Source organism: Zootoca vivipara, chromosome 4 (assembly GCF_963506605.1).
Source record: "Zootoca vivipara chromosome 4, rZooViv1.1, whole genome shotgun sequence".
Taxonomy (NCBI): Eukaryota; Metazoa; Chordata; class Lepidosauria; order Squamata; family Lacertidae; genus Zootoca; species Zootoca vivipara.
In genome coordinates, this window is record NC_083279.1 from 47,704,415 (window position 1) to 47,731,879 (window position 27,465).

The 27,465-nt window shown below is 42.2% G+C and overlaps 1 protein-coding gene across 6 annotated transcripts in view; it reads right to left on the minus strand.

Annotated features, from left to right (window-relative positions):
• PDE9A (phosphodiesterase 9A) overlaps positions 1-14,815 on the minus strand; it is a 43,121-nt gene extending 28,306 nt beyond the window's left edge. For 3 of the 6 annotated variants that reach the window (XM_060273553.1, XM_060273552.1, XM_060273551.1), the window contains exons 1-2: positions 3,635-6,555; positions 774-828 (exon numbers count right to left, since the gene is read on the minus strand). In XM_060273553.1, the coding sequence (XP_060129536.1) occupies positions 774-828; positions 3,635-3,674 (95 nt within the window). In that variant the 5' untranslated portion in view covers positions 3,675-6,555. The other 3 variants (XM_035115834.2, XM_035115831.2, XM_060273554.1) reach the window with 3 other exon arrangements.
• Between the last annotated feature and the right edge of the window lie 12,650 nt (positions 14,816-27,465).

Genomic DNA, 27,465 nt, shown 5'->3' on the forward strand with positions numbered 1-27,465 from the left:
CTAGTAATCAGCTATAGGCAAAATTATTCCAATACACAAATAGCAGAATTCCCACTGTGCTAACAAGCTATCCCCATAAAGGGGAATCTTGATCTATGTGGAGTTGCTTACTTTAATGGGATGTAAAGCTTCCCTTCATGAGATACAGTAAATGAGGTAGCTGCTGACCTCCATTTCAGAAGCTCTGTTTTCCCTGGGTTTCACACACGGGGTGTGTGGGCTAGTGTGTCTATCTTTACATTTCTAAAGATTCTGTATGTGTAAATTAATGTTTCCTTCCTTAATATAATAACCTGATCTTTATTCCAGCAGCATTGATTATATTTTCTCTGTGGCTTCATTTATGTTACTTTACAGTATTTTATTTTGCAATCATGTAAGTGGTTTATTAAGGAGCTAAGGAGTTGAACACTCTTATTTAGTTAGAACAATGCTAGAGATTTTGCATCCCTCTTACAAAATGCAGCATAGATGAATTCTATTTCCTTTGTTACAAGATGTGGAGGGGAGGGGAGTCCAGCGAATTCATTGCATATTTAGTCACTGGAAAATCCCATTGGGTTCTGGATTGCAACCTTCAATTAATTCATCTTTCTTTGCTTGACTAGCCTGTATAAACTTTTTAATGACTCAGGCATACCCTATTCACTCTGCAGAACAATGGGAGAAAAGCTGGTGCATTTATCCCAAAGCAAACTGTTTGGGGACTGCAGTGTTGAAATGAATGCAAGAAGAAGTATCATTACACTAAACCTATTGCATAAAATTATTACCTGGAGAATTGCTCGATCACCTGCGTCAGCAAATTCTGGAACAGTTCCTCTTTTTCTATTAAAAATATAAAGTAATGGGAGACTAATGAATGTAAAATGGAGGATAGCAGACCTATTGCAGCTTCCACACCGACAGGATTTTTTAAAAATGGCATATTTAGCAAAGAAAATAAGCTTGGCTATCCTCATCCAATCCATACTTGCAAAAAGTTGCCATTGTCAGTCTAGTATCCCAGGTAAGTAGGTATAGGATTGCAGCCTAAATTGTGCTCTGAAGTATGAAGATGGATAGCCTTTATAAATGGCGTTCTCAACAATATAACCACAGGCGTTAATTTTAGACTCATAATAGTCACCTTAGGGGGGAAAACCCTTACACCATATATGAATATTGCAGGTATTCTTGGAGGGTGGGAACTGCACTAGCCTTTCTTTTTACCCCTAAAAGAAACAACTACCTTAAAGCACAATCAGCAAACCTTTATTATGCCAAACTTCCAGTTAATCTGAATTCAGCATATATTCCCCCAAACCTCTCTATACGGCAGCACTCAAGCTTATCCAAACCTCTGATTAACCAAATATAAATGGCTTATAGGTAAAAGAGGAGGTGCTCTATCAGCATGCGATGAGGGCATTTCAGAAAGTAACAGCAATTTCCAATATGCAGGGAGGGGCATCAATTTTGCTTTTCCATTCAAAAACACCCTCGTAATGTGCTTTTAAGCACTGCAGTTTGATAGTCAGTGAAATACACTTTTCATTCTCAAGTGAATACATGGCCTTATTCATTAATAGTTACACATGCTTATATTTTTAAAAAGGGTGAAGGGAGAAAGGAGAAGAAAAATGTTCCTCAAATTATTCTCTCTCTCTCTAAGTAATGTATACGTAAGCACCTGTAGGAATAAAGGTATTTAGTACTAGGCAGAGTGGGAACAAAATCTACTACACCTACCAGTTATTTGTTGAGATAAGAAAACTAGTTTAGCAGAAAAAAGAAATGCACACAGGGTTCTGTGAATACTATATTAGATTGGGACATGGGTTCAAATTATGGTACTATTTATATGATGGTTGAATCTGGTAAAGTCATTTCTCTCCTGCCCTCATTGACTTGTTCTATAAAATGAAAACAACAACAGCCTATTTCAAATTATTGCTGTGAGGCTGAATTAGATGAATGTAAAGTATAGCCATATTATGCCTGTGCTTCATTCATTTCATAGACGTATATGCCACCAAATTTTCCAAAGAACCTCAAAGCAGCTAAGAAATCAAAATTCACAACTATATTAAAACCTGACATATTCTTGGGCCGCCTCCAAACTGTTACTGTATTGCAGGAGGGGTTGAGTCGCACATTGGCAAATTTAGATTTGTGCAATTAGAGAAGATTAAAGTGGTCTGGAATTCTTAAGCACAAAAAACTACTTTTTAAAAAATGACTTTTGAAGTAAGGAAAGTGATGTGAAAATATACTAGAAAGTGTGGAATAAGAATTAATTTATGGGAAGTTGTATAACCTTCGTGCACCCAAATCAGCATTGCTGCTCAGTAAACAGTAGATACAGTGTGTCCCTTGTACAAGGCTTTGTTCAAACAAATTGGAATGCAAATTCAATAAACAGGACCTGGTTACGAACTTTAAACCACTTCATGAATTGCTTATAGGTAAAAGAGAAGGTACTATATCACCATGCTATGAGGGCATTTTAGAAAGTAACTGCAGGGTACCCGAACAATCACCCAGTTTGTATTCGACCAAGGCCTATGCAGAGTAGACCCACTGCAATGAATGAACCTTAGTCCTGTTTATTAATTTCAATAGGTCTCCTCTGAGAAGGATTAGTGTTGAATACCACCCGCTACCTGTACTCAAAGGTCTTCAGCAGAGCTCTCTTCTGAGGACCTCCACTGTCTGAACAAAATAAAAAAATTCCTTCCAGTAGCACCTTAGAGACCAACTATGTTTGTCATTTTTTATTTTGTTTCAGCTATGGCAGACCAACACGGCTACCTACCCATAACTATCCACTGTCTGAATTAGTGGTGTGCCAAAACTCGTCATCTGATTTCTCAAAAATGCCTTCCCCTGCAAAAGAGGCTTCCATTTCTCCGTTTCCATTCTCAGGAAACTTTAGAATTCCTTTATGATTTTGGTCAGTGCAGCAGGGTTAAACTTACTTTATCATTGTGAAGTGGTTGGGGATAGAACTTTCTATTAAACATTTTCCCAGCGTTCTGCAGCTTCCCCAACTTCTTGTACTTCCTGATCTGAAAAAAGACCCATGGCAGAAGGTACTGGAGGATGTTTTCCCCACTACAGTACATACATTGGAGCATGGGAGGCTGGCGAAGCTGGCTACTGAGTACCTGAGATATGTGCACTCATAGATTTTTGCCTTTAAGGGATGCTCTTCCTTTTATCTTTAAAATATATCTTTCAACCCTTAAAGGTAAAAAGACTTCACTTGAAAAACAATGAGCAGTCAGATGCACAGGAAGGAGCCTCCCCACCTTCCCATGCTTATAGGAAAGCCAGGCTGAGGCTCAGACTCCTGGAGAGAGGATTTATAGAATGAAAGAAAGGGTCCTCACAAACAGCCCTTGGCAACCTTGAAATTATGGCAAGCACAACAAAAACCATACAGTACCTCCCACCCAGGATGATTTCACCAGAATCTTCTTTCTGATAATTTTCGAATGCAGTGTTGAATGTCAAATAATAAAAAGTGGGAGGGATTTCTAACGCAGCGTCAGTTTGAAGTACAACAGATGGCTAAGAGGAAATAAACCTCCTTGACTGTGGCACCTTGCCCATGGAGTGCTCTCTGCAAAGAAACTTATCTGGCACTTACTTCGATGCCATTTTCGTGCCAAGGTAAAGCCACACTTCATTTTTTTCACAGACTTTTTGATTTGGTTTATTTTATCTCTCAGCTGATGATTTGATGCTTCCCATTCACAGACTTTGGTGTTTCTGTTTGGTCATTTATAGGATATTGTTCATTCATTTTAGTAGCTTTTGTTTTTGTTTTTAATTTTCTTTAGCGCATGCTACCTTTGTATTTCATTTTGAAGTTAATTTGTTTTGAAGTGTAGGGTAAAAGCAGCAGCCCTAAAACAAATAAGAAAAATAATAAAGACTCTGTACCAAGGCAGTGCAATTCTATGCATGTTTGCTGATAAATAAATTCCATTGTGTTCAATGGTGTTACGTGACTGCATTCAGATTTACAGCTTATTTAGGATTTCAGTCCCAATCACTCTTGCTACACAGTAAGTTCCACTGGTGGAAAAAAGAATGGGGGCTTGCTTCTGAATAAATCTGCTTAGGGTGGCACTGTTAGAGAACCAGATAATGCATAAGAGCCATTGGCTTCATTGAAAAACATCTTTCAAAATGAAAATAATCAGGATTAGAATGGAGGTATCGGCTAGGAACATGGCAGCTCTTCAGATGTTGAACAGGACTTCTGATGTTTATACAATACTAAGGCAGAAATGGATGAGGAGAGGGGAAGATAATTAAACCTGCATATTCTGCACCCCATCCCCCAAACTCAAAAAGAAGAGAAACAGAAGAAGGAAACTTATAATGCCAACACATCAAACATATGGCAACCAAGCAACAGCACTTTAGACAATGATCTGGAGATTTTTACAGATGATAACTGACCATGTGCCAGCAGCGGTACTGCACAGATTTATCAAGAGAAGGATATTACCTTGCTTCAGATAAACTGTAACAACAGGTGCTTGTTTAGATGAAATTTAAGGGTTCCAAGGAGTACAACTCACCCTCAACATTTGCTTTATCCTTAGAGGATTAATATGTAAATCACATTGCTGTTTCTCATCAGCACTGATCCGACCTGGGCTAAGTTGCTGTTTAACAAAGTTTTGGGCAACTGCATTTGAAATACAGTGCTTTTTGTGGTGCTGAAACATGCAGACTGGACTCATGAATGTACCCAAACACATAGGTAAAAAAACAGGTCATATGAAAATGTTGCAGCTTTAATTATTATTATTACTATTATTATTATTATTATTATTATTTACTGTAGCCTTTGAGTGCTCCAAGATTATACTGCACGCGACCCCAAATGGTCCCAAATAGTGCCCTCTGCTCCCTTATAGTGCCAACACTTGAATAAAATAAAAATAAATAAAAATAAAATCTTGCAGCAAATCTCAGTCACTATTTTCTGATTTCATCTATCTCCCCATCACAGTGCCCCAAAGCAGTTCACTTCATCCTGCTGTATGGCAGCCCTGGCCTACTGACCCTCAGTTCTCCCTGCACAGTTTTTTTGGGGGGAAGTAATGGGGAAAAAACCTTTGGTTTGCTTTTGCAAATGCAAAAGAGGTACACAAAAGCCTAACTGTGTAACAATCATATTTTAAAATAAAAAGACCTAATAAGGCCTCAGAATCAAAAGTGTTCATGCAAGTTTCTTCAATGAGAGCTCTGTATTGTTGCATGTCAAAACCAATCTCTGAGTGTTGTGAAAGCCCAGGAGTTCCAGGCACTTAGGTAGGTACCCAGTGTTTCGTGTTTGCCTTTGGAATGAAGCACAGCAGAGACTGTGTGGCGCCTTTATGATCTAGGGGTTACTTACAAATATATACAACCTGAGCCTATGATGGAGGAGTTCATAGCACCAACACCCCCAAAGGGTCTTGTTTCTCCCGTAGCCACAGCCATGGATTCAAAGGGACATCGAACATTTCTCTCAAACGTTGCTCAGACTCCCCTGCTTGTTGCTTTGTTTCTCCATCCCATTACTCCCTACTCTCAGCTTCTAACTCACATTGCTCTCTTCTCTAATCTCTGGCTGTCTTAATTAGCTCTAACACTTGTTAGATCCAGGGATTACAGTGGTCTGGCACAAATTTTAACACCCTAAACTTTGATTAAATATTACACTTACTGAATCCAGGGAAATGTCCAGCAACCATAAACTCCTATCTGTATATTCATTGTCCAGTACAACCCAAAAGCAGAGACATCACCTTGCCGACAAAGGTCTGTATAGTTTTAAGCTATGGTTTTTCCAGTAGTGATGTATGGGAGTGAGAGCTGGACTATAAAGAAGGCAGATCGCCGAAGAATTGATGCTTTTGAATTATGGTGCTGGAAGAGACTATTGAGAGTCCCATGGACTGCAAGAAGATCAAACCTATCAATTCTGAAGGAAATCAGCCCTGAGTGCTCACTGGAAGGACAGATCCTGAAGCTGAGGCTCCAATACTTTGGCCACCTCATGAGAAGAGAAAACTCCCTGGAAAAGACCCTGATGTTGGGAAAGATGGAGAGCACAAGGAGAGGGGATGACAGAGGACGAGATGGTTGGACAGTGTTCTCGAAGCTACGAACATGAGTTTGACCAAGGTGTGGGAGGCAGTGGAAGACAGGAGTGCCTGGCGTGCTCTGGTCCATGGGGTCACGAAGAGTCGGACACGACTAAACGACTAAACAACAACAACAACCCAAACTTCCTTTTGCTGTTCCTTGCTATCGCAGGGGATTAGGAAACAAAGGTGTGCTGCTACTCAGGTTCTCTCAGTTGTGTTTAGCAGTCCTGAAAGCCAGAGTGCTGATGTTTTGTTTCCAATACCTTTGGTCGGAAAGTTATCTGTTAGATCTATTACCATGCCATAGAAATAGCTTGGACTGTTTTGGTTTGAAGTGCTTTCATTCAAGTTTCAAATGCTTATTCTTGCTCCATTTTCCTCACTGCATTTGCAAAGCCAGCGAAGTTTAGTGCCCCACTGCATACCTATATTATCTTTGACTGCAAGACTGCCGGTAGAATTTCTTCTTTTTAACTCAATCTTCAGACAGCACCTACGGTAGCTTTCAAGGTCCTTTATAAATAATAATTACTGTTAATCATAAATATTATGATTTTTTAAAAATTACAGTTGCTTGCTTTCTCCTTTCTGGTCCTGCAGTTGTTATGAGAATTATAAGGTCTAAGATATAAAATAAATGTTCATAAATGTACCAGGCAAACACATACATAAATATATAAATCTCATGTCTGAAACAGTACAGGAAAACAGTCCGAAAGCCATTTTGACTCTTTCAATGACCTCAAATATTCTGCTGCATTTTGGATGGAAATGGGAAAAGCCTCCCCATTGTCTCTGTGCTCAGAAATCCTGCCTTAAGGGCACATTTGTGTATGAATAGGGTCAGCCTGTGACCCGGACTCAGGAATTAAGTATTTATCATCACAAAAGAATGGTCAGGCTGTCCAGGTAAACCCATTAACAGGTTTCCTGCCAGACAGGATTCTGCTGTAGACCGCCTCTTCTGTGATGCATGTATGATGTATTGGGGAGCAGTCTTGAGCTACAGGGTGGCAATTTCAAAAGTCAATATAAGGGCTTGCACACCATTGTTCTGGGTTCCTCCTCCCTCCTGCGTGGGGGCGGGGAGTGAGCACCCTGTTGCAACAGTTTAATAAAGATCAGGCTTACTAGTTGCTTTGCTTCTCAATATTCTCTGATTGGCCTCTGTTATTTTCTCCTACCAATAGAGAATCTACATAAGGACTCTTGGGTACCCCATAAGGGAAAAGGAGCAGTTTTTTCTTATAACACAGTGCAATCTTGCTCTGTAATGTGCCCTATAGGAGGGAGCAAGGGACATCCTTGATTTGGCCTTTGCTCCAAGTGGGAAGGGTGGTGGTCTGGAAACAGGAAGGCTAGATGCTGCCCTATTGTCATGGTCTGACCACTTCCTGGTAAAGTTTGGTCTTGCATCCTGTAGCGGAAAGGGACCACTTGGGATGGTCTGCTCTCGGAGGTTGATAAATTCTAATGGATTTTTGATGACTCTGGGTGACATTACAGTGGCTTGACCAAGTGATCCTCTCAGTGCTTCTAATTCACTGTAGAACAGTGAGATTCCTAGGGCCGTTGACATGATTGGGACCATGGAGATTTCAATTCTCCTTGGTATTTTGAGGAGCTACGGTTGAAGGAGTGGGCTGGATGAAGGTTGAAACACAAATGCGGGAACCTCGCTATGAAGCTGATCCAACACATAATAGGGGCACATAATTGTGCCCACCGTGTGGCAGTGAGGTCAGCAACGAAGTCATACTTTGCTGCATCCATCACATCCCTGAGGAGTCAGCCAGCAGAGTTGTTCCTTGTGGTCTAGTTACCCTTGCGGATTAGCTACCCTGCACTTGAGGCAGATTCCTGGAGCACATCATGACAGGTTTGCAAGACGCTTTGATGAAATTTATATGGAGGATACATTCTGAGACAACATTTTCATGTGCATGTATCTATTAGAATCAGCAAAATAAGTAAATAAATAAATAAATAAATAAATATTAGTTGCTATTTCAGAGAGGCAGGCTTTCTTAAGGAAGGAATAGGGTGTGCACAAGGTTGCATTTGTACAATAGCTTAGGTAATAATTTCTGACTGCATGGAAGGCATTGCAAGTTGGTCTTGGAAGAGCCAGAAAGCATAGCTGCCAAGTTTTCCCTTTTCTCGCGAGGAAGCCTATTCAGCATAAGGGAAAATCCCTGTAAAAAAGGGATAACTTGGCAGCTATGGCCAGAAAGCGCTTCAAAATCATGCACAGACCACAGATATTTATTTATTTTTAAGGAGAAATGCCTCTGCTGAATCAGAGGAAGATTGTATCTCTAACAGTAGCCAACTCTGGGAAGCTTCATGCCTCCAGAATATGGTAACCAGAGGTATATAATATATCTTCTTGATATAAACCAAAGACAATAGATCAGCAGTTTCCAAACTGCGTTCCATGGAGCACTTGGTGCTCTGCAAAGCATATCCAAGTGCTACATGAAGAGATTGGAAGGAAAAATAAATAAATATGTGCCTTTGGCATAAGGACGACGATAGTGCCCTATGACAAATTTCTCTTCCAAAAAGTGCTCTATGACTCAAAAAGTTTGGGAACCGCTGCTATTATTGCCGCTGCTTATTTTAGAGAATGTGATGTGTAATACAAAATTACTTATTACTGATTTTAATTTGCTTTTAAATATTAAAAGTCAGGCCGCAGTGTTCTATGTAAGAGCAAAATTAACAGCTCAAGTAAAACTCAACCATATTTTGAATGCTACTAAGCCCAGATCATAATGCAAGGATAAAATTAAAGTAGCAATTTCCTGCATTTGTTTTCTCTAGTCTTAAGGGGTGGGGGGGATACTAAGAAGATATTCATGAGATTAATACACAGTTGAATGATCACATATCTGATGAATTATTGCATTCTAATATTTAAAAATATTCCAGTTGGCTACAGCTCTCATTAAGGCATGTCTTCTCTCGTTGTACTGATATACATAATAAGGTATATCACTCTGTCCCCCCCCCCCCTTTTGCAAATATTTTATTTTAGCTACTACGAACCTCAGAATTGGAATAATCAAACAAAGCTTCAAAAGCACAAAATCAAAGTAGATCCAAATGCAAATAAAATACAAGACCCTCATTGCTCCACTTTGTTTCATTTTTGTTAAGCAATTCTAAAATGCAGCAAGCAGAACAGTAAATAGAAAGACTGGTTCTAGATAAGTAAATAGCTTTCACTTTTAAAAAAAGAAAAAGCAGTTTAAACTTCTGCTGGAAATCAAATGGCTGAACTCAAATAAATAATGTGCTTAAGAAAAGCATGAAACTTTTCTTTCCGCTTACCGTTCACACACAGCAGAATGTTATACACAGGCCAAAGAAGAACAAACTCTGAACCCGGTATATCCTGGTTTCATTGCCTCTCAGAACTTTCGCAGCAGCTGAAGCTTACAAGAAAGTGACAAGGTCCTATAAAAAGAATCCACTTTAAAAAAAAGAAAAGAAAAGAAAGGGAAAAATCCCACCCCTAGAAGTACTACTTTCCCTCCCTCTCGCTGTCAAAACTCACTTAAAGTACTAGGACATTCTAATCCAGGGAACAGCCAACTGCAGCCTGATGTTTATAGATGTAATAAAAGAATGGAGACGTATGCTTTTATAACCCCACAACACAGTAAAGATATATGACTAGCAGTTCCTCTTGTCTTAAAGAGACAAAGGTCCCTTTCCCTTGCATCAACAGTAACTGTTTACTTAATTTCTAGATCTCATATCACTATCTGTGAAATGGGAACAATCGTCCAATGATTGCAGTCTACTTATATTAAAAATATCCTTTTTTTATTTGCAGAATGCTCTACAATTTTTATTGGCATCACTCTCAAGCTTCTCTGGGAATTATAGGGATTGCCAACTTTTATTTTCCTGGCAGGGCCCCTCTTGTGTATTTCCCAAAGAAGGGAGGGTGATAGTGATCTCGCTCATTAAGGTTGCCAACTTACAGCTATGTAAGAAGTGGAAATTCAGCAGGTGCAGCTTGAGGTAAGCTTTGCCACCTGAATTTCTACTTCTTTTCCTATGGCTGTTAAAAGGCACAGAAACCCTGCCAGAAAAAGTTGGCAACCTGAATTAGCTAGATCACTATGTATTTCCCCGTCCCCACATATAAATATAGCTAGGAAATGCACTTTGATTTGTCCAAAGAAGCATGATCAAATATAATTCTTTGTGCCTTTGTCCACATTAGGTCCCTTCAAGGTGGCTTTCAGATTGTTGTTGTTGTTGTTTAGTCGTTTAGTCATGTCCGACTCTTCTTGACCCCATGGACCAAAGCACGCCAGGCACTCCTGTCTTCCACTGCCTCCCGCAGTTTGGTCAGACTCATGTTGGCAGCTTCAAGAACACTGTCCAACCATCCCGTCCTCTGTCGTCCCCTTCTCCTTGTGCCCTCAATCTTTCCCAACATCAGGGTCTTTTCCAGGGAGTCTTCTCTTCTCACGAGGTGGCCAAAGTATTGAAGCCTCAGCTTCAGGATCTGTCCTTCCAGTGAGCACTCAGGGCTGATTTCCTTCAGAATTGATAGGTTTGATCTTCTTGTAGTCCATGGGACTCTCAAGAGTCTCCTTCAGCACAATAATTTCAGATACAATACAATAAATCACAAATGACATTGAAATAACAAAACTAAAACTTATCACAAAAAGAGAAAGATCAGGAACAACAAGTCGCCTAACACACCCTCTAAAACACTCTTCAGCCCACATAAAAATTACTATCAAAGTCCAAGCCAATAGACTAAAACCGTAAAACCTAAAAAACAATAATGTAAAAGCAAGAAGCATTATTAATAAAACTGCTCAAAGACAGCCCCAAAGAAATGGATCTTCAGGGGTCACCCTCAGTGGAGCCAAGCACACATCACAATGGATGGGACACCACTGAAAATAGGAGCCACCACTATTATCCTGTCAACCCAGGAATAGTACCTCAAAGTTTTGATGGGACCCTGGGGGTCATCTAGTCCAACCCCCTGTACCGCAATAATATGCAACTTTCTCATATGGTGAAAGAGCAATTGCCAAAACAAATCTAATAAAAGGGGCCCGAGGCTATGCACAAAGAGGGGGTAGGGTAGGGTAGGATTAGGGTACTTTAGCTGCTGGCTACAAACTGCCAAGCCCTTAAGCAGCAGTTCAGCCCAACACAGGACTGCACGGCGATCAGGGAAACAAAGAAACCAGGATTAGAGTGATTTAGCTGCTGGCTAGAAAGGGACTTAGAGGGAACCTTTACGATGCAAAAACCAACAGAGGTGACCCAGCAATCCTTCCCTGTCCCAGGGAATGGTCCACACTGAGGATGAACACTGCAACTCCGCTCTCCGCTGCCGGCTGTTTTTTTTGCTGCGTGGGAGCTTCCCCCCCTTTTTTTGCTTCTCTAGGGAGGGGCAGCTGCACCCCCCTGCCCCATGCTGGGTACACCCATGGAGAAATGCACTGGAAAGTGCCGGATAACACATGCTTTGACACAACGGCATCTAACCTCTCCTGCTAAAGGGTTCCAAATGGATGCTCCTTAAACAGCCAGCGTGGTCTAACCTTCCTGCAAACAAATCAGGATGAATGTGCAATCAACATGTCATCTGGAAGCACCATTGGTCCAAGTTCTATGTATGTATGTATCGTTGCTTAGCCAATGATAGTATGTATCATTGCTTAGCCAAACAGCACTATCCATAGACAGGAAACAATGTGTGGGAGATTTGCTCCTACTTCCTACTTGGCAGGCCATTCAAATGGAGGGCACTTCTCAGAGGAGTCTGAAAGATGGACTAACTACATGTTACATAATGACATGATAAGCAATCATATTCTGTGTTTTTTTTCTTTTTCAAAACAAATTATCATAGGGGTCTCTCTCTCTCTCTCTCTCTCTCTCTCTCTCTCTCTCTCTCTCTCTCTGTGTGTGTGTGTGTGTGTGTGTGTGTGTGTGTGTAATAATCAGAGCACAGCATGCAGGCAAGGTAAGGTTTCAATCTTCCCTTTCTACCTGCAGTCTTGATAAAAATCCCTCCCTTGACAATTTGCATTATGAACAAACCCTGAGTGGTGCAACCACAGACAGGGCCCTATCTTGCATTCCAGCCACTCATCCCTCAGATGATGATGATGATAATTTATTTATACCCTGCCCATTGGGTGACTCCCAACAGAATATTAAAAACACAATAAAACAAAAAAAATTAAAAACCTCCCTAAACAGGGCTGCCTTCAGATGTCTTCTAAAAGTCAGATAACTGTATATTCCGGTGTTTAAGACGACTGGGCATATAAGATGACCCCCAACTTTTCCAGTTAAAATATAGAGTTTGGGATATACTCGCCGTATAAGAAATACGACCCGGCGTATAAGACGACCCCCGACTTTTGAGAAGATTTTCCTGGGTTAAAAAGTAGTCTTATACACAGGAATATACAGCAGTTGTTTATTTCCTTGGCCTCTGATGGGAGGGCATTTCACAGGGTGGGTGCCACTACCGAGAAGGCCCTCTGCCTGGTTCCCTGTAACCTCACTTCTCGCAGTGAGGGAACCGCCAGAAGGCCTTCGGAGATGTTGGCAGAGCACACAGGAGAGCACCCCCTGTTGAGCGTAATGAATGGTCATGCTTAGATGAGAGATGGTGGCCCTGCAGGTGCCCAGGGCTTTAAATATCATAACCAGGACTTTGAATGGAACCTGGAAATAGCCAGGAGGTCCATGAAGCTACTGCGAAAAGGGTAGTCCAAGACTTCTGCCTACCATGTTCTGAAGCTGCTGAGGTTTCTGGGCACTTCTCCAAGATGACAGCACTACATGCAGCGCATTGCAGGAATCCGGTTTAGATGAAACTAAGGCACACTTGCTCAAGACTGTGGCAGAAATTGCGATGGGAAAATTCTTCTTCTTTGCAACAGTCTGTGAGAGTTCATACTGCAACAACCCACTAGCAGCCGGCAGTAATTTTCCAGCCTATAGTCCCAAGTAGTATCGTCACCATCTGTAGCCCAGTAAGGCGGAAGATGGATGTTTTTATAACCTCAGAGTTCAGTAAATATTTATGACCAGCAAAGATAGTGTTCAAAGCTCTGCTCTGGAGGACAAGGAGTGATGCTGTTAGGTGATTCCTTATGCACGTATGTCATGCAGTACAGAAGCATTTTGTTACAGAAAGGACACCCAGGTCAATAGTGTGATCTATCAGACCATTGCTGTAACATACAGTGAAGTGCGGGTAAGAATTAGAGGTAATGATAATAATAATAATCTGTCCTCAAAAGAAGGATAAGAAGGCCTTTTGTGCCAACTTTTAAATACCTTCTGGAAAGTTTTCTGTTGTGCCAGGCCTGCGCAGGCAGTTAAGAGTTCATCTTCCCACAATGGTTTTTTAATTTTAAATTGGTTTTTCAACTTTTTACACTTTGTAAACCACTTGCGTACATCTTATGGCTTAGCAGATAAACAATTTTTTATAAACAAACAAACAAAAAGCAGAATTTTAGATGACTTACAGTTAAAATGTTCCTATTTCAGCTCACTTCGAGGGTGCACCTAAAAATTATTTCACCACTTTTTTGGACCACAGTTGTACAATATTTTCAAAAGCTTCTTGTTTTCTTTTTCTTTTTGCAAATGCAACCACCCCCACCCCACCCCCACCATCTGCAATATTCTTGAGTGAATTTTGGGTGATTTACTGGACTGTCTGCTAATAGGTTACAGCTGCAAAGGAAAACCCAGAATTTCCAGTGTGGGTGTCTTTTGCACAGTCACTCCCTATTGTGCATGTCGTACTCTCAGCAAGGTCTCTCTAGTCTGACGTCAATGGGAGCTCTTCCCAGAATGAGTGCATAACATTCAGCAGAGGCCCATGCTGTGGATGCAACACCTGCAGTGTGGGAACAAAGCATATTATCCGACCTCCCTCTCTCAAAGGCCAACTTACGCTAGCCTTCAGATTCGGCCAGCAAACGGATGTATGCTAATTCTGCAAACAGAAACTTTGCTCATAATAAAGATGCGCTCCAGAAAGTTCAACAGACAGTGCAGAATAGTGTGGGTCAGATTCTACACCCCATTTCAATAGTGCAAGGACTCTCGCTAGCACAACAGAGTTCCCCACCTCCACCCCCCCCAACATCTCCACCAAATTTGCTCAGGATAATCGTCAGAGCAGTGCATGGGGGTGGGGAGAAGGAGAGGGGAGGGGAGATTCAGGGGAAGCAGAGGTGCTTGAACTGACTGAACAATCTCCTTAATGTTACAATGAATATGAATTAGGGATGAAAGTTCAGTGGTAGAGCACATGCTTTGCATGCAGAAGGTCTTGGGTTTAACCCCAGATTCTCCAGTTAAAAGGATCAGCTAGCATGTGATGGGACAGACCTGTGCCTGAGACCCTGGAAAAGAGGCAAGAATGGACAAACAATCTGGTCTATCCTAAGGCAGCTTCCTATGTTCCTCTATAAGTATAGTTCTATGCAGGTTTTCATTATACTGTACATGCATTGTAATGAAGCGGCACATACCTCAAATGCTCCTGAAGGTCTTTCACAGCTACCTTTGCAAAGAACCACCTGGAATAGGTTTGTAGGGAACAGACTGTAGCTGCAGCTGGTCTGATTAAGGGACTGTGCAGAATTGCACTGTTCAAGAATACAAGAGAAAGAAGTATGACTCATGGGCAAAACTGTCTCCCTGCTTCTTATGTTATCCACCCTGTGTGGAGGGTGTGGAATCAATGGCTTGTGCTCAGGGTAAGCAGTTGTAAAGGAGGACAAAATTTTCCACCCTTAAAGAGTCCTGTGGGAGATGGGATTTTGACAGAAGTGAGAAAACTAGTCCCTGTTGAAATGGCTTCTTCTACACAACACAAATTTGCCTTGACTTAATTCGGAATTGGATTTTCATTTACTAACTGCCTTGCAGAATATGGAGAAAAGCTCATTTGTTTCCTGAGAAACTCTCCCAGCGTATGACGATGGCACATGCATGCTGCATGCATGCACATTTAATTATTTAAAATAATTAATTTCTAGACTGCTTACAAATTTTGAAGCAGTTTACAATAGTCTAGAACAGGATGCTAGATTAGATGGGCCATTGGCCTCACCCAGCAAGCTCTTCTTTTCTTGCAATAAAAAGATCAAAAGTCTAAATACATACATCAAAACAAAATGTAGCCACAAGTATCCACCATATAAAATTACTGAGAATTAATGATCTATAAACTAAGCAAGCATCCAAAACACACTACAGTTGATGCCTCCCAATTAACCAGGTGGGGAGAGCATTCCAAAAGTAGGTGCCACCGCAGAGAAGGCCCGTTTCCACTTTGCCACTAGATGGCACTCTGCAGGTCACAGCATGACCAAAACACCCTTTCCTGAAGAGAGCCAATTGTAAATATAAACATCCACACTTTACACAAAACTCACATGAAGGTTTTTGATCCAGATTTTGATTTTGCAGGAAATGACTGGGAAATTGGCTCATATGGAGATGTTAATCACCAAATGTCTGCTTAGTTTGGCAACACAGTTTGGCCACACAGCTGTCTATGAGAGTTTCATCAAGGTTAAAAAGTTAACACTAACGAATGTACAGTATATATGTGCGCAACTGCCTTTGTAGTTTGCATAGATTCACAGTGACCATCAAGATTAAGGGGCAAAAGCAAGGACGTCTGTGCATATATCCGCAAAGCAGGCTGGACAAATAATAACTACTCAGGCAAATTATGCTTGACCTGTGTCACAGCTGAGCATGACCAGCTGAACAAATTCATATTACAGATGCAGTGATTGTGAACAAACTTTGGCAGAGAGATACAACCGGGCAGTGTGGACCAAGCGTCACAAAACAACTCTCTATACCACTAATGCCCTACCCTTATCTTCTGGTTTTCGTTTTTACCACTCCTTGGGAATGATTCACTTGGCTGGGTTGAGATTCAAAAAGCCTTACTCAAAAGAGCAATCAGGAGACAGGCCAATGGAAGTGTTGTATACAGTCCCCCCTACTCCCACCTCCAGCACTGTTGTGACAAATCTTAAGCCTTGTGAGTCAATATGAGGGAGAGATGTGTGTTCTGTTTGGAGATGAAATTGCCAGCAAAACATTCTTGCTTAATCCAAATGTGTCATGTCTTGACATAATTAGACAATTTAATCTTGGTGTCAGATTGCAAAAGTGGCACAAGAGCAATAGGGCATGTCTTTAATTTGTCAACAAACTCTGTGGGGGTTTCCTTGAAACTCTGTAAACACCATAAATTGGCTCAACTATCAAGAGCCATGTTCCCAGTGTCTTACACAAGCCTCCTTCCAGAACAGCTGTATAAATCTCTACTGATCCAACATTCCTATTGAGGTCCCTGGAGATAAACTGTCAATTATTTGATAACTTTGCATGCTCACTGGAAGGGCATAGACATGACAACTGATAGCTGTAGACAAGGATGCTTCCAGGCAAGATGAAGAGACTATGACATGCGCTGGCAATGTGATAGGAAGCCAATGCTCCACAGAGAAGCAGTGACGAATACTTCAATCTCTGCCATCTCTTACCTCATATCCCATTAGGGAACAAAGAAGGTACAGCCATTTATTCTTGTTTCAGTTCAAGGGTGTTGTTGTTGTTGTTGTTGTTGTTAGGTGCTGTTTCCTAAGCAGCAGCAGCAACAGCAGCAGCGTGTCCTGTTTTGCCTCTTGGGGAGAAATGGGAAGTGCCACCCTGCCCTGCCACTGGTGGAGAAACGGCGCAGGCATCACCACTGATTTCCAGTGAGATCACACCAATTTCCAGTGAGATCTCACTGAAATTTCACGAGATCACCATACCCCACAATATCTCATGAGATTTTGGCGAGAACTTGCTGGAAATCAGCACCAATGCCGCACTGCTGCTTCTCCGCTAATGGAGGTAACAGGGCGGGTAGTGTGTCTCAAGGGTTTCCACTGCCTGAGGCGGCAGCTTCACTCCACCTCGTGGGTGGGCCGGGCCTGTTCCTACAGATCTTTCCACACCAGCAGGGCTGGTATTAAGGCAACTGTTGGGCACCCGCTGAAGGCCACAGTCCTGCAGGGGGCACACCCCCAAAGCCCCTAACCCCGCTTGCTCTTGTTGTTGCTGCCTGTTCACCACCTGCTCTCTTTCTGAAGAGGCACACAGTGACAAGGGTGAGAAGGTGGAGCGGCGCTCCTCACTTTAAAAAGGTTTTAAACAGACACCCACAAGAAAATGTTTCAGTGGTCATGTTCCTGTGGCAGCTGCTCTTCCCACCAAACCCCTTGCTTCACCGTGACTAGATGTGATCTCCCATCCAGAAATGAATGAAAATATAAAGGAATCAATTACTGAAAGCACTAAGAAGAAGTAAACAAAAGAGGCTCAATAAATGGCGAGGCATTACTATGGAGAATAGCATTGCTGCTGTTTGGAATTATTATTATTTAAAATCATTCCACAAGTACTTCTGCATTGGAGTTGCCTCCATTTTAATTGAACATTTTCAGTCTTCTCCCCTTACATGTGTAGTTCTGTGGAAAGGCCTGGTGCAATTTAACTGCTTCTGAAATGATAACTCTCCTTATGAAACACTACCTCTGTGGCTTTCCCCTTTGCCATCTGTTTTCTTTCTTAGCTTGCTCCATGCCTGCCAGCTTTTGTGATTTTGTTAGGAGCCTCCAGCATGTAGGTTTCTTTCCCTTTCTCAGCTGAAATCCCCAAAGTCTCATATTTCCTCTTGAAGTGTACCTTTTCAGCCCTTAAGTTTGAAAACACAAGTGGCAGCAGTCTATACCTCTGAATACCCAAAAGCAAATATAATGACCCTGATTCACAGAAAGTTAGTTCTGGTGGTCCCACTGAAGTTGGTGGGACCTAACTGATTTATTTTCTCTGGATTGGGGACAAACTACTGTAAAACACAAATTTTCTTACCAAACCCCCCTCAAATGTTTTAATGATCACCACCACTATCATCAGATTATTACTTTACCCACCAAAATTACAAATTACAGTCATGAGAATAGTGGATTCATCCATTCCCACCTAAAACATAATTATCTCTTCTACAATTGGGAGTTTCTTTCACTTTTGCAGTTTCGTTTATGTACCAACACCTAAAGGGTTGACCCACGCTTTACAATTTGAAGTCATGTATGACCAACAACCAAGTTCAAGTGGCGAAAATAGCAACAACACCCTACAATGTGGTACTATGAATTGTGAATGGCACGTGAGTGTTTAAATGGCCGTTTACTAATGCACTCAACACTAATGGCTTTGGCCATGAGCAAAGGATTGGGCTAAAATTCTGTGCTTCTTGCATGGAAAATGCAGCCATTTAAATATGTGTGTGCCATTCACAATGATGCAACTGGATGTGGTTTCTTTTGCCATGTGAACTTGGGTATTTTTGTACTTGAGTTCAAAACAGAAATGCTCCAGCAAGCTTCATCACTTCCCAATCACCTGTCTACTGACTATTTTTCCAGTTTTGTTTGCACAAAGTTTTCAGGAAGGATATGCAAAGTTGGCTACTTTTTGAGCACTTGTTCTGATTTTTTTTCAACGTTACATTCAGCAATTGTTATCTCACACTTTCCACTGTTTTCCACTCACTTTCGTGATTGCGAAAAGCCTGAATTTTGGAGGAAGTTGGTTCGATGTGCAAGACAACCAAATCCACTTCAATTGTGAAATCTGAATTCCTCGTTTGGGGAATAGCAACAGCCTGGACATGCCTTTAGTTGCAAACATTAACTTCAAGAAAACTTAGGTGCCATTTACGAATTGCAACAGTGCTGTGGGCACTGCTTTTTCACAAATTCATTCCATGGGTACCTGCTGTAGCATTTAAACACTGGCAACCAGATTTTGTATTTATGTGTGTGCCAGTTCTGAGGGCCTTTCCAACCACAGTACTATAGAGCTTTAGAAGTTATAGCAGATTTATGGGATGATACTATGAAAACATAGATCCCACAGCAAAAATATGATGAGCAGAGCTAAAACCAAGGAGATGTAAGTGAAGTCTTCTGTTGATTTAAAAGCACCTAACTTATTCTGGATTAAATCCTCTGTAGGACGTGGGTGGCACTGTGGTCTAAACCACAGAGCCTAGAGCTTGCCGATCAGAAGGTCGGTGGTTTGAATCCCTGTGACACGCTGAGCTCCTGTTGCTCAGTCCCAGCTCCTGCCAACCTAGCAGTTCGAAAGCATGTCAAAGTGCAAGTAGATAAATAGGTACCACTCCGACGGGAAGGTAAATGATGTTTCCGTGTGCTGCTCTGGTTCGCCAGCAGTGGCTTAGTCATGCTGGCCACATGACCCGGAAGTTGTATGCCGGGTCCCTCTGCCCGTAAAGCGAGATGAGCGCCACAACCCCAGAGTCATCCGCCACTGGACCTAACGGACCTAACGCCACTGGACCTACCCCTTTACCTAGGTGAAATATTATTCAACAGTCCATTTAAATATGGATTTACAAACTTGAGAAACATGCCAAAGTTGGTTTTGGACAAAATAAAGTTTACCTGTTTGTTGCCCAGTGGTCACAGGTATTACTTTATATGGAGTTCTGCAAGAGACAAAAGGGAAGTTAAAGCAGGCATTTTGAAATGATGCACGTGTCATGAAACACGTGAAGAAGGGCTGCTTGTAGAACTGGTTATGCTCAGAATTTAATTAGGGATAAGAACATACATTTCACAAAGACTTTCCCGCTTGAGTGCCAGAGGCTCTTGGCTGTGTTCAAGCAGTGTCGACAGCACATGCAGCCACACAAACATTAATTGATCACTGCAGCACATTCCCTGTTTGAGCACAAGGAATAGACTGGGAAGAAAATGGTGAATAAAACGTGCCGCCTAAGCAACTGCAGTGGGGCAGGGGAAGTAACATGACCAGAGCAGATGGTAAGAAGCCTGGGAAAATTATGAAGAGCTTTGGGAAAAGAAGAGCCTTGGGCTATGCATTAATGAGTACACACCTCCAAAAATGTCTGTGTGCAGAATAATGTTTTGGTTTGCTTCTCCTAGTAGAAGGAGGATTAGGAAATGTGAGTCTCCAGAGGAAACTGAATGGGACGGAAAAAAACATTTTCACAATAACTGGTTTTTTTTTTTTGCAGCATTTTGTTCCACAGATATATGCTCTAATAATCCAGTCTATTCTAACCACACATGCTGTAATCATGCATATAATTTTAAGGGGGGAAAATAAATAAAGGGACCTTAGAGCTGTATTAGTTTTAGGCCACTTACAGATAAATTGTTAACAACAAATGAGCATTTGTCCTGATTTGGTTGCACAGACTTTGTGGGGAGGTGAGATGGTATTGGCACATGGTTGAACATTCATTTTGATTTGTTAGCAGTGAGGTTACACAGCATGGTATCAAGAAATTTTAATCCCACATTTTCCAGTGTATTTCCAGTGTAATCACTTTCCTTATTGCATGTGACCGTTGCTATTTTGAGATGAGATTCGATTCGATCTGGAGAAAAACTCTTAATAAATGTTTGTTGTCTTCCATTGCATATTCTCTATGCCTTACATACAAAAATAAAATAAAATACTGTAAAATACAACTGAAAGAAAATTTAAAAATTCCTTCCAGTAGCACCTTAGAGACCAATAAGTTTGAGAAGAGAAGACTCCCTGGAAAAGACCCTGATGTTGGGAAAGATTGAGGGCACTAGGAGAAGGGGACGACAGAGGACGAGATGGCTGGACAGTGTTCTCGAAGCTACGAACATGAGTTTGACCAAACTGCGGGAGGCAGTGCAAGACAGGAGTGCCTGGCGTGCTATGGTCCATGGAGTCACGAAGAGTCGGACACGACTAAACGACTAAACAACAACAACACAAGTTTGTTATTGGCATGAGCTTTCGTATGCATGCACACTTCTTCAGATACACTGAAACAGAAGTCACCAGACCCTTATATATAGTGAGAGGGTGGGGAGGGGTATTACTCAGAAGGGTGGTGGGAATGGGTGATTGGCTGATAGGTGTGGTAAACTTGTTGACGACTGTTAACAACTGCAATTGGTCTTACAGGAAAAAGCAAGGGGTGAGATGGCTAAAAATAGCTTTATCGTGTATAATGAGATAAGAATCCAATGTCTCTATTCAGACCAGGTCTCTCCATGGTTTTAAGTTTGGTAATAAGTTGCAATTCAGCAACTTCTCTTTCCAGTCTATTTCTGAAATTCTGTTGTAATTAAAATACAACTGATAAGTAATACCATTATTCTTCTGGACTTGGTTTGGTTATAGGAAAACATACATACCTTTCTGAGTTTGCTGGCATGGTAGGATCAATGGATACCATACAGTCATCTACTGTGAAAAGTGAAATGGTTGTGTTCCTGGAAGACAATGTTTAAAGCTATGTTTATTTAACCAGTCTCTTGTGCCACCCCATCCACTTAATTGCAAGTTACTATCTTTGTTTTGACAAATAAAAGCAAATGTTGCAACCTGGGAGAAAGAAAGAAAATGGCTAAGATTATTTAAGAGAAGAACAAAACCTAGTTTGGGAGTGCCCAAATGAAGCGACCCCCTACAGGCCTCACCCTGACCATTCAAGAGTGTGGAAGAGGCATATGCATGTACAGGCAGTCCCTCATTTAAGCACATTCAATATGTGCGCTGAACCTGGAAGTGACCCGGAAATGTCATAAAGACATCACTGAAATGTCACTAAAAGGGGGCAGGGGTGGAACGGGGTGTTTGCAGGCTTTTTAAATGGGTTTCAATCCTACGCGATTTCACCAAAGTGTGCGGTGCCTCGGAATGCAACCCCTGCATAAACTGGGGGCTACCTGTACACCTTGATACATATAGCCTGCCTTCTGCACTAGCACTGAATGCATGGCTGCTGGGAGTGTGGCTACTCCACAAGCGGCACATGGCTTGTGGACGTGTTCTTATTACCACTTCCTGCAGTTGTTGACTGTATCACGGTTCATCTGTACGCTTCTAGTGACATGGATGAAAATGAGAAGGTAGAATTAATATATAGTGAGCAAATATATATATATCCAATGAGATAGTCCGGTTCATTACATGGAGCATTTCTGCTGTAAAATTCTGAAACGGGATGTCTCTTTGATACTTGTCATGAACAGCGATACCTTTTGCATTGCTTTGTTACTCTGAGTGCTCCCTCTCTTATGATACAGGAAGTGGCGAAAGAGGAAACGCAGGTGACTCGTATCTTTTTTCACATTTCCCTGTAATGTGTAATGAGTAAGCTTGAAGTTTTTCCCTTTCCTTGCTTCCTATAACAAGCAGGAGAGGTCTTCTCAGAGGGATAGGCGACTAAGGGATAAAGTGGCCTCGGGTCACCCCAGCTGGCCTCGAAGAGAGCTCCAATCCTGACCCTCACATATTATGAAACTTAGCTGCTTTCTCCTATGCGCATTCCTATTACAGTGGTACCTCGGTTTATGAACACAATTGGTTCCGGAAGTCTGTTCATAAACTGAAGCGTTCATAAACTGAAGCGAACTTTCCCATTGAAAGTAATGGAAAGTGAATTAATCCGTTCCAGACGGTCCGCGGAGTAAGCGTTCATAAACTGAAGCAAACTTTCCCATTGAAAGTAATGGAAAGTGGATTAATCCGTTCCAGATGGGTCCACGGAGTACTTAAACTGAAGCGTTCATAAACTGAAGCATGGGTGTAATTGGTTCCGGAAGTCTGTTCATAAACTGAAGCGTTCATAAACTGAAGCAAACTTTCCCATTGAAAGTAATGGAAAATGAATTAATCCGTTCCAGATGGGTCCGTGGCGTTCATAAACCGAAAATTCATAAACCAAGGTGTTCATAAACCGAGGTTCCACTGTAGTAATAAACAAGGACAAAGGTTTCTTCAGCTTCTTTCAGTTTCACTGCATCTGCATTGTCTGTTCATGTGTAAGCCTGCTTCTAAGAGGCAAAACTTCATTTCTGTAACTTATAAAAAATCTACACCAAGGTATACTGCATTCGCTTTAGTATGGATAATTTCCCAGTCCCTGCTAGCACCTTCTCTAGCACACTCCAGAATGCTTCATCACGATGCATTTATTATTTACAAAATGCCAAAGGTATGTCTGACATTGCAGGTGAGCCCTGATCCCTGTTTGACATGTGAGTATAAGAGGAGGAAGCAGAAAAATGAAAGATGGCTCTTTGAGATTATCTCCTCTATTTTCACACGGCATGAGTTTTCTTACATCAGACTCTCAGTGTTTTGCCACTTGGATCTCTACGGGGTTTAATGTTCTGGATAGAGAGATACTGTGATCTGGAACAGATTCCACTTGCCCTATATAGTGGCTTTCACGTAGGGAGGGTGTTATGGAATGCCAGTCAGATCTCTTTCACATTTAAAACAACAGATTGAGCACCGGTGCATTTGGGAATTGATGGCATTATAACCATTTTCTCTGGCACTTGCAAGGTCTCCAGAGAGGAGTGTATTTGAGCATCTGCTGAGCATCTTTCTCTTGCTACATCCAGCCCATGCATATCTAGGGCAGGGGAAACTGTTTTCTGGGTCAAACATTGTTCACAATTGCCAGGCAGGTTAATCCTGGCATCTCTGAGTTGACGAACTGAAATAAAGCGTTGAATCCATGCTTGTGAAAAAAAATGAATTTCTTCCTGGAAGGCTTAGATGGCTGGCTAAAACCTCTAAGGCAACATAGCACAGGTTGATGATGTGCTTTGACCTACATTGATGGAAGCAGAGAGCAGCAACAGTGAGGAACGCTGACTTGATTGCACTGCAGACTTGCAAAGCTTTATACTCGGCTCTACTTATTAATGCAAGGGCAATTTATGAATGGTTAACATGGGTGACTGAATGTTGAGACTGTGAACAGCACATGTCTTAAGGCAGGGCTGGCTGTACCACGAGGCAGAGAGAGACAGCTAATTCTGAGAGGTGGAAAGCGGCTAGAAAGGTGTGCCATGTTGTCTGCCCTGCAGCCCTAGTATGGCCAGTGCACCAATGAAGCGATCTGAGGCGACCTGCCTCAGGCGGCATGCTCCACAGGGGGTGGGAGATCCCGACCTGGCCTCACCCGCAGCTTGATTCAGCTGAAAGCCAATGCCAAGGGAAGCAACAGCAATGCCTCATGGAACAGTCCCTTTTCACCATGTCTCTGACACTCGCCCAAAAGCAGACATTCCCGCAGAGCGGTGGCATTGCCACTGGTCTCCTCCCTCCTCAGCAATGGCACATCTTACCTCAGGTACCAAAGCGCTTTATCTTATAAAGCGGGTTGTGAAAGGGCTGGGAAGAAATCTCTAGGTTTAGGGGATGGGCTGGTGCTAAGCCAGAGCTGAGTCATGGGGGGCGTGGTTGTAATGATGTAATAATTGATTGGCAGGAGGGCCCCTATTTAAGCTCAGCGTCTTTCACTTTTGGCCACTCTTGCTTGATGTTTGAATCTCCCTCCCACCCGCCGCTTTCTTTTGCAGGTTGTAGCCTGACATTGCTTTGCCTTTCAAGGGGTTGCCTGTTGAAGGGGCCCAGTAGGAATTTTGCCATTTGGCTGATTGGCTGTTGCCACTTGGTTTTTGCCTACTGCTTAGCAAATTGTCACAACTTGTTAGGTTGGCGGTTAAGCTTTTGGTTATTGAATTTGGTTGGAGCAGAGGTGTGGCATCCACATGTCTACCCCCCTTCTTAATGTTGCTCCACATAGAAGTATTCCGTTAAAGGAATCCTGGGGCTTTCGCTCTAGTCCTTACACCCCCGCCATAGGCGGGGCTGGGGGGCCATTACAGAGCACGAGCCTTGGGGAACATTCTTGGTCGAGAGGGGGGAATGCCTGGGCACAGCTACCTCCTCTCCCATGGGTGTTTACTTGACTTCCCTATACGCATGGGGAAGTCGGAGCTGGTCCTGTCCCAAGTGGACAGATGATGTGAGTCCTGTCCCAGGTGGGGCAGATGAAAATGGTCCTTCCCAGAGAAGGAAAAATGGTTAACCAAAAGCCTAAGCCAACACTCAAATTAAAATTGTATTTAAATAAAGTTGTGGCCAAAATAATGCCAAAAACCCAAACCTAAAATATTGTGTCTGTTGTGAGTTATTAGGGGGGAATTCTGTCAGCCTCGTCACACAAAAGTTCTCTGGCTGACCCTACCTTAAGGACATTAGAAGACCACTGATAATCTAGTCACCTGCTTGATTCTGTAACAACATTATTAGTCATTTAGAAAACCGTACGTTACTTATTAACATTTTACATGATGTTTATCAATGAGTCTTTAAGGTAAAGTATGGCTCATTTCTAACTGAATGATCCAACCCTCAGAAGGTTCCATCAGTGCAAGTTCTATTGAAGTGAACAGTAGCGGGGAAGGCAAGGGAGAGGCTGAATGGCTCACCCTTCAGCTGAGTCGCTGCTCCACACCAGGGTGGGGAGGAATGGGGAGGTTTTGTCAACCTTGTCACCTCCTTGTCATCCCCAGCTCTTGGTATCCAGCAGTAATTCGGCTGGGGAGTAATCAGTGCAGCCCCCCCCCCTGTGCCATCTGCTATGGCTTCTGCCACTCTAATACAGGGACGAGGGCCATGTAGGACAGCACTGCTGTCCCAAAACCACGATGGAGGCACAGGCCAGATCAGCGACCCTATTGGAGTTTTCCACATCTAAAGGAAGTTGATGGCAGACTCCTGTTGATGTCAATAGTGATGAATGGCTCTGTATTCCATTTCTGTGCACATTGTTGAGAAGATGGAGATATGTTTGAGAGCCAACAGAAGTAAGAGAACTATGCGATGGTGCTATGTCCTTGATATACAAAATAAGGTCCAGGCTTAGTTCTCATTTCAGAAGATGAAAATGATGTTCCTGCTCTCAGAGAGGGAAATTTTTTGCCTCACCCGTGCTTTTGTGCTTGAGAGAGAGACTCAAATTTATTTACTTATTTCACAACTTTTATATAACGCTTGATTGTAATAAAATCTCAATGTTGGCTTCTCTCAAGGGGAGTAGGCAGACACATGAGCAGGAACAAGACAGTCCAGACAGGGCCAGCACAGCCATTAGGAGGGGTGAGGCCACTGCCTCAAGTGGTAGAAGCCCACGAGGTGTCACCCCTGTAGGTGCCCCATTTCCCCACCTTCTCTGCCACCAGTGGTGAAGCAGCACCGAAAACATGTGAGATCTTGTGGAATGTGAGAGATCTTGCATGTTTCCAGTGAGATCTCATGGGAAATTAGCACCATCTCATCCAAAATCAGCGCTTATGCCACTGCCACTTCTCCACCAGTGGTGGAGCAGGCAGGGATGAATGAAATGGACAGCCGGGAGATGAGAGTTAGAGGCAGGAGAAGCTGCAGGATTGGATAGTAAAGAAGAGAGAGATCGAGATCACGCTGGCATAGAGTCAAGGACTTCCACATCTCCTCTTCCTGTCCCCACCTCTTCTGCTCCACTTTCTCCCAGGACTGGTTTGTTTTGTTTTTTTTAAGATGTTTGAGTATTATTGATAAGTTGTAGGCTTCTTTTGTTGGTTATTGAGTAGCAGAAAAACAGCATATAAATGTGCCATTGTTCTAATTTTAAAGTTATTCCAAACCATGATACCAGAAGCTCAGATAGAATGCATATTACTGAACATGAAAGTTACAAACATGTCTAAGATCCAGAGTCTAGAGTTGCTTCTGGGATGTCAGTGTTTTGCGGGAGGGATTGAATGGCATTCAGGAAATGTAGATTTGTGGATAAACACGAATTAAAGCACTCCGGTGCAACAGAGCCACTTAACTCCCCACCCAACTTTTTGCGGTTACAAAAGTGAGAGGCAAATGTACTAAAAAGTGTGGGATAGACAACTGATTAGTGGGAAGACATATAACCTCCATAAAAACAAGAACAAATGCTCCATAAAGGTCAAACATTGCTCCATAAAAGGTCAAACATTGCATAATCTCCATGTAAACTTTGTGTAGGCAAACAGGGTGAATGCTCAGTTAACAAGTCATCTGGAGGAGCTCAAGGCATAGCTGCCAAGTTTTCCCTTTTCTCGCGAGGAAGCCTATTCAGCATAAGGGAAAATCCCTTTAAAAAAGGGATAACTTGGCAGCTATGGCTCAAGGAAGCTATAAAAGGCAGGAAGGGCTCCATAATAGCACCCAAGTGGTGGAGCTGTCACTCCCGTCAGGTGCTTTTGACTCCTTACCTCCTTTCCTTTTCATCATGCAGTAAAGGTGCTTCTGTTTTGCTTCTGGTTATTTGAAGTTATTTGTATATTCATTTAACATTTTGTAAGAGGAT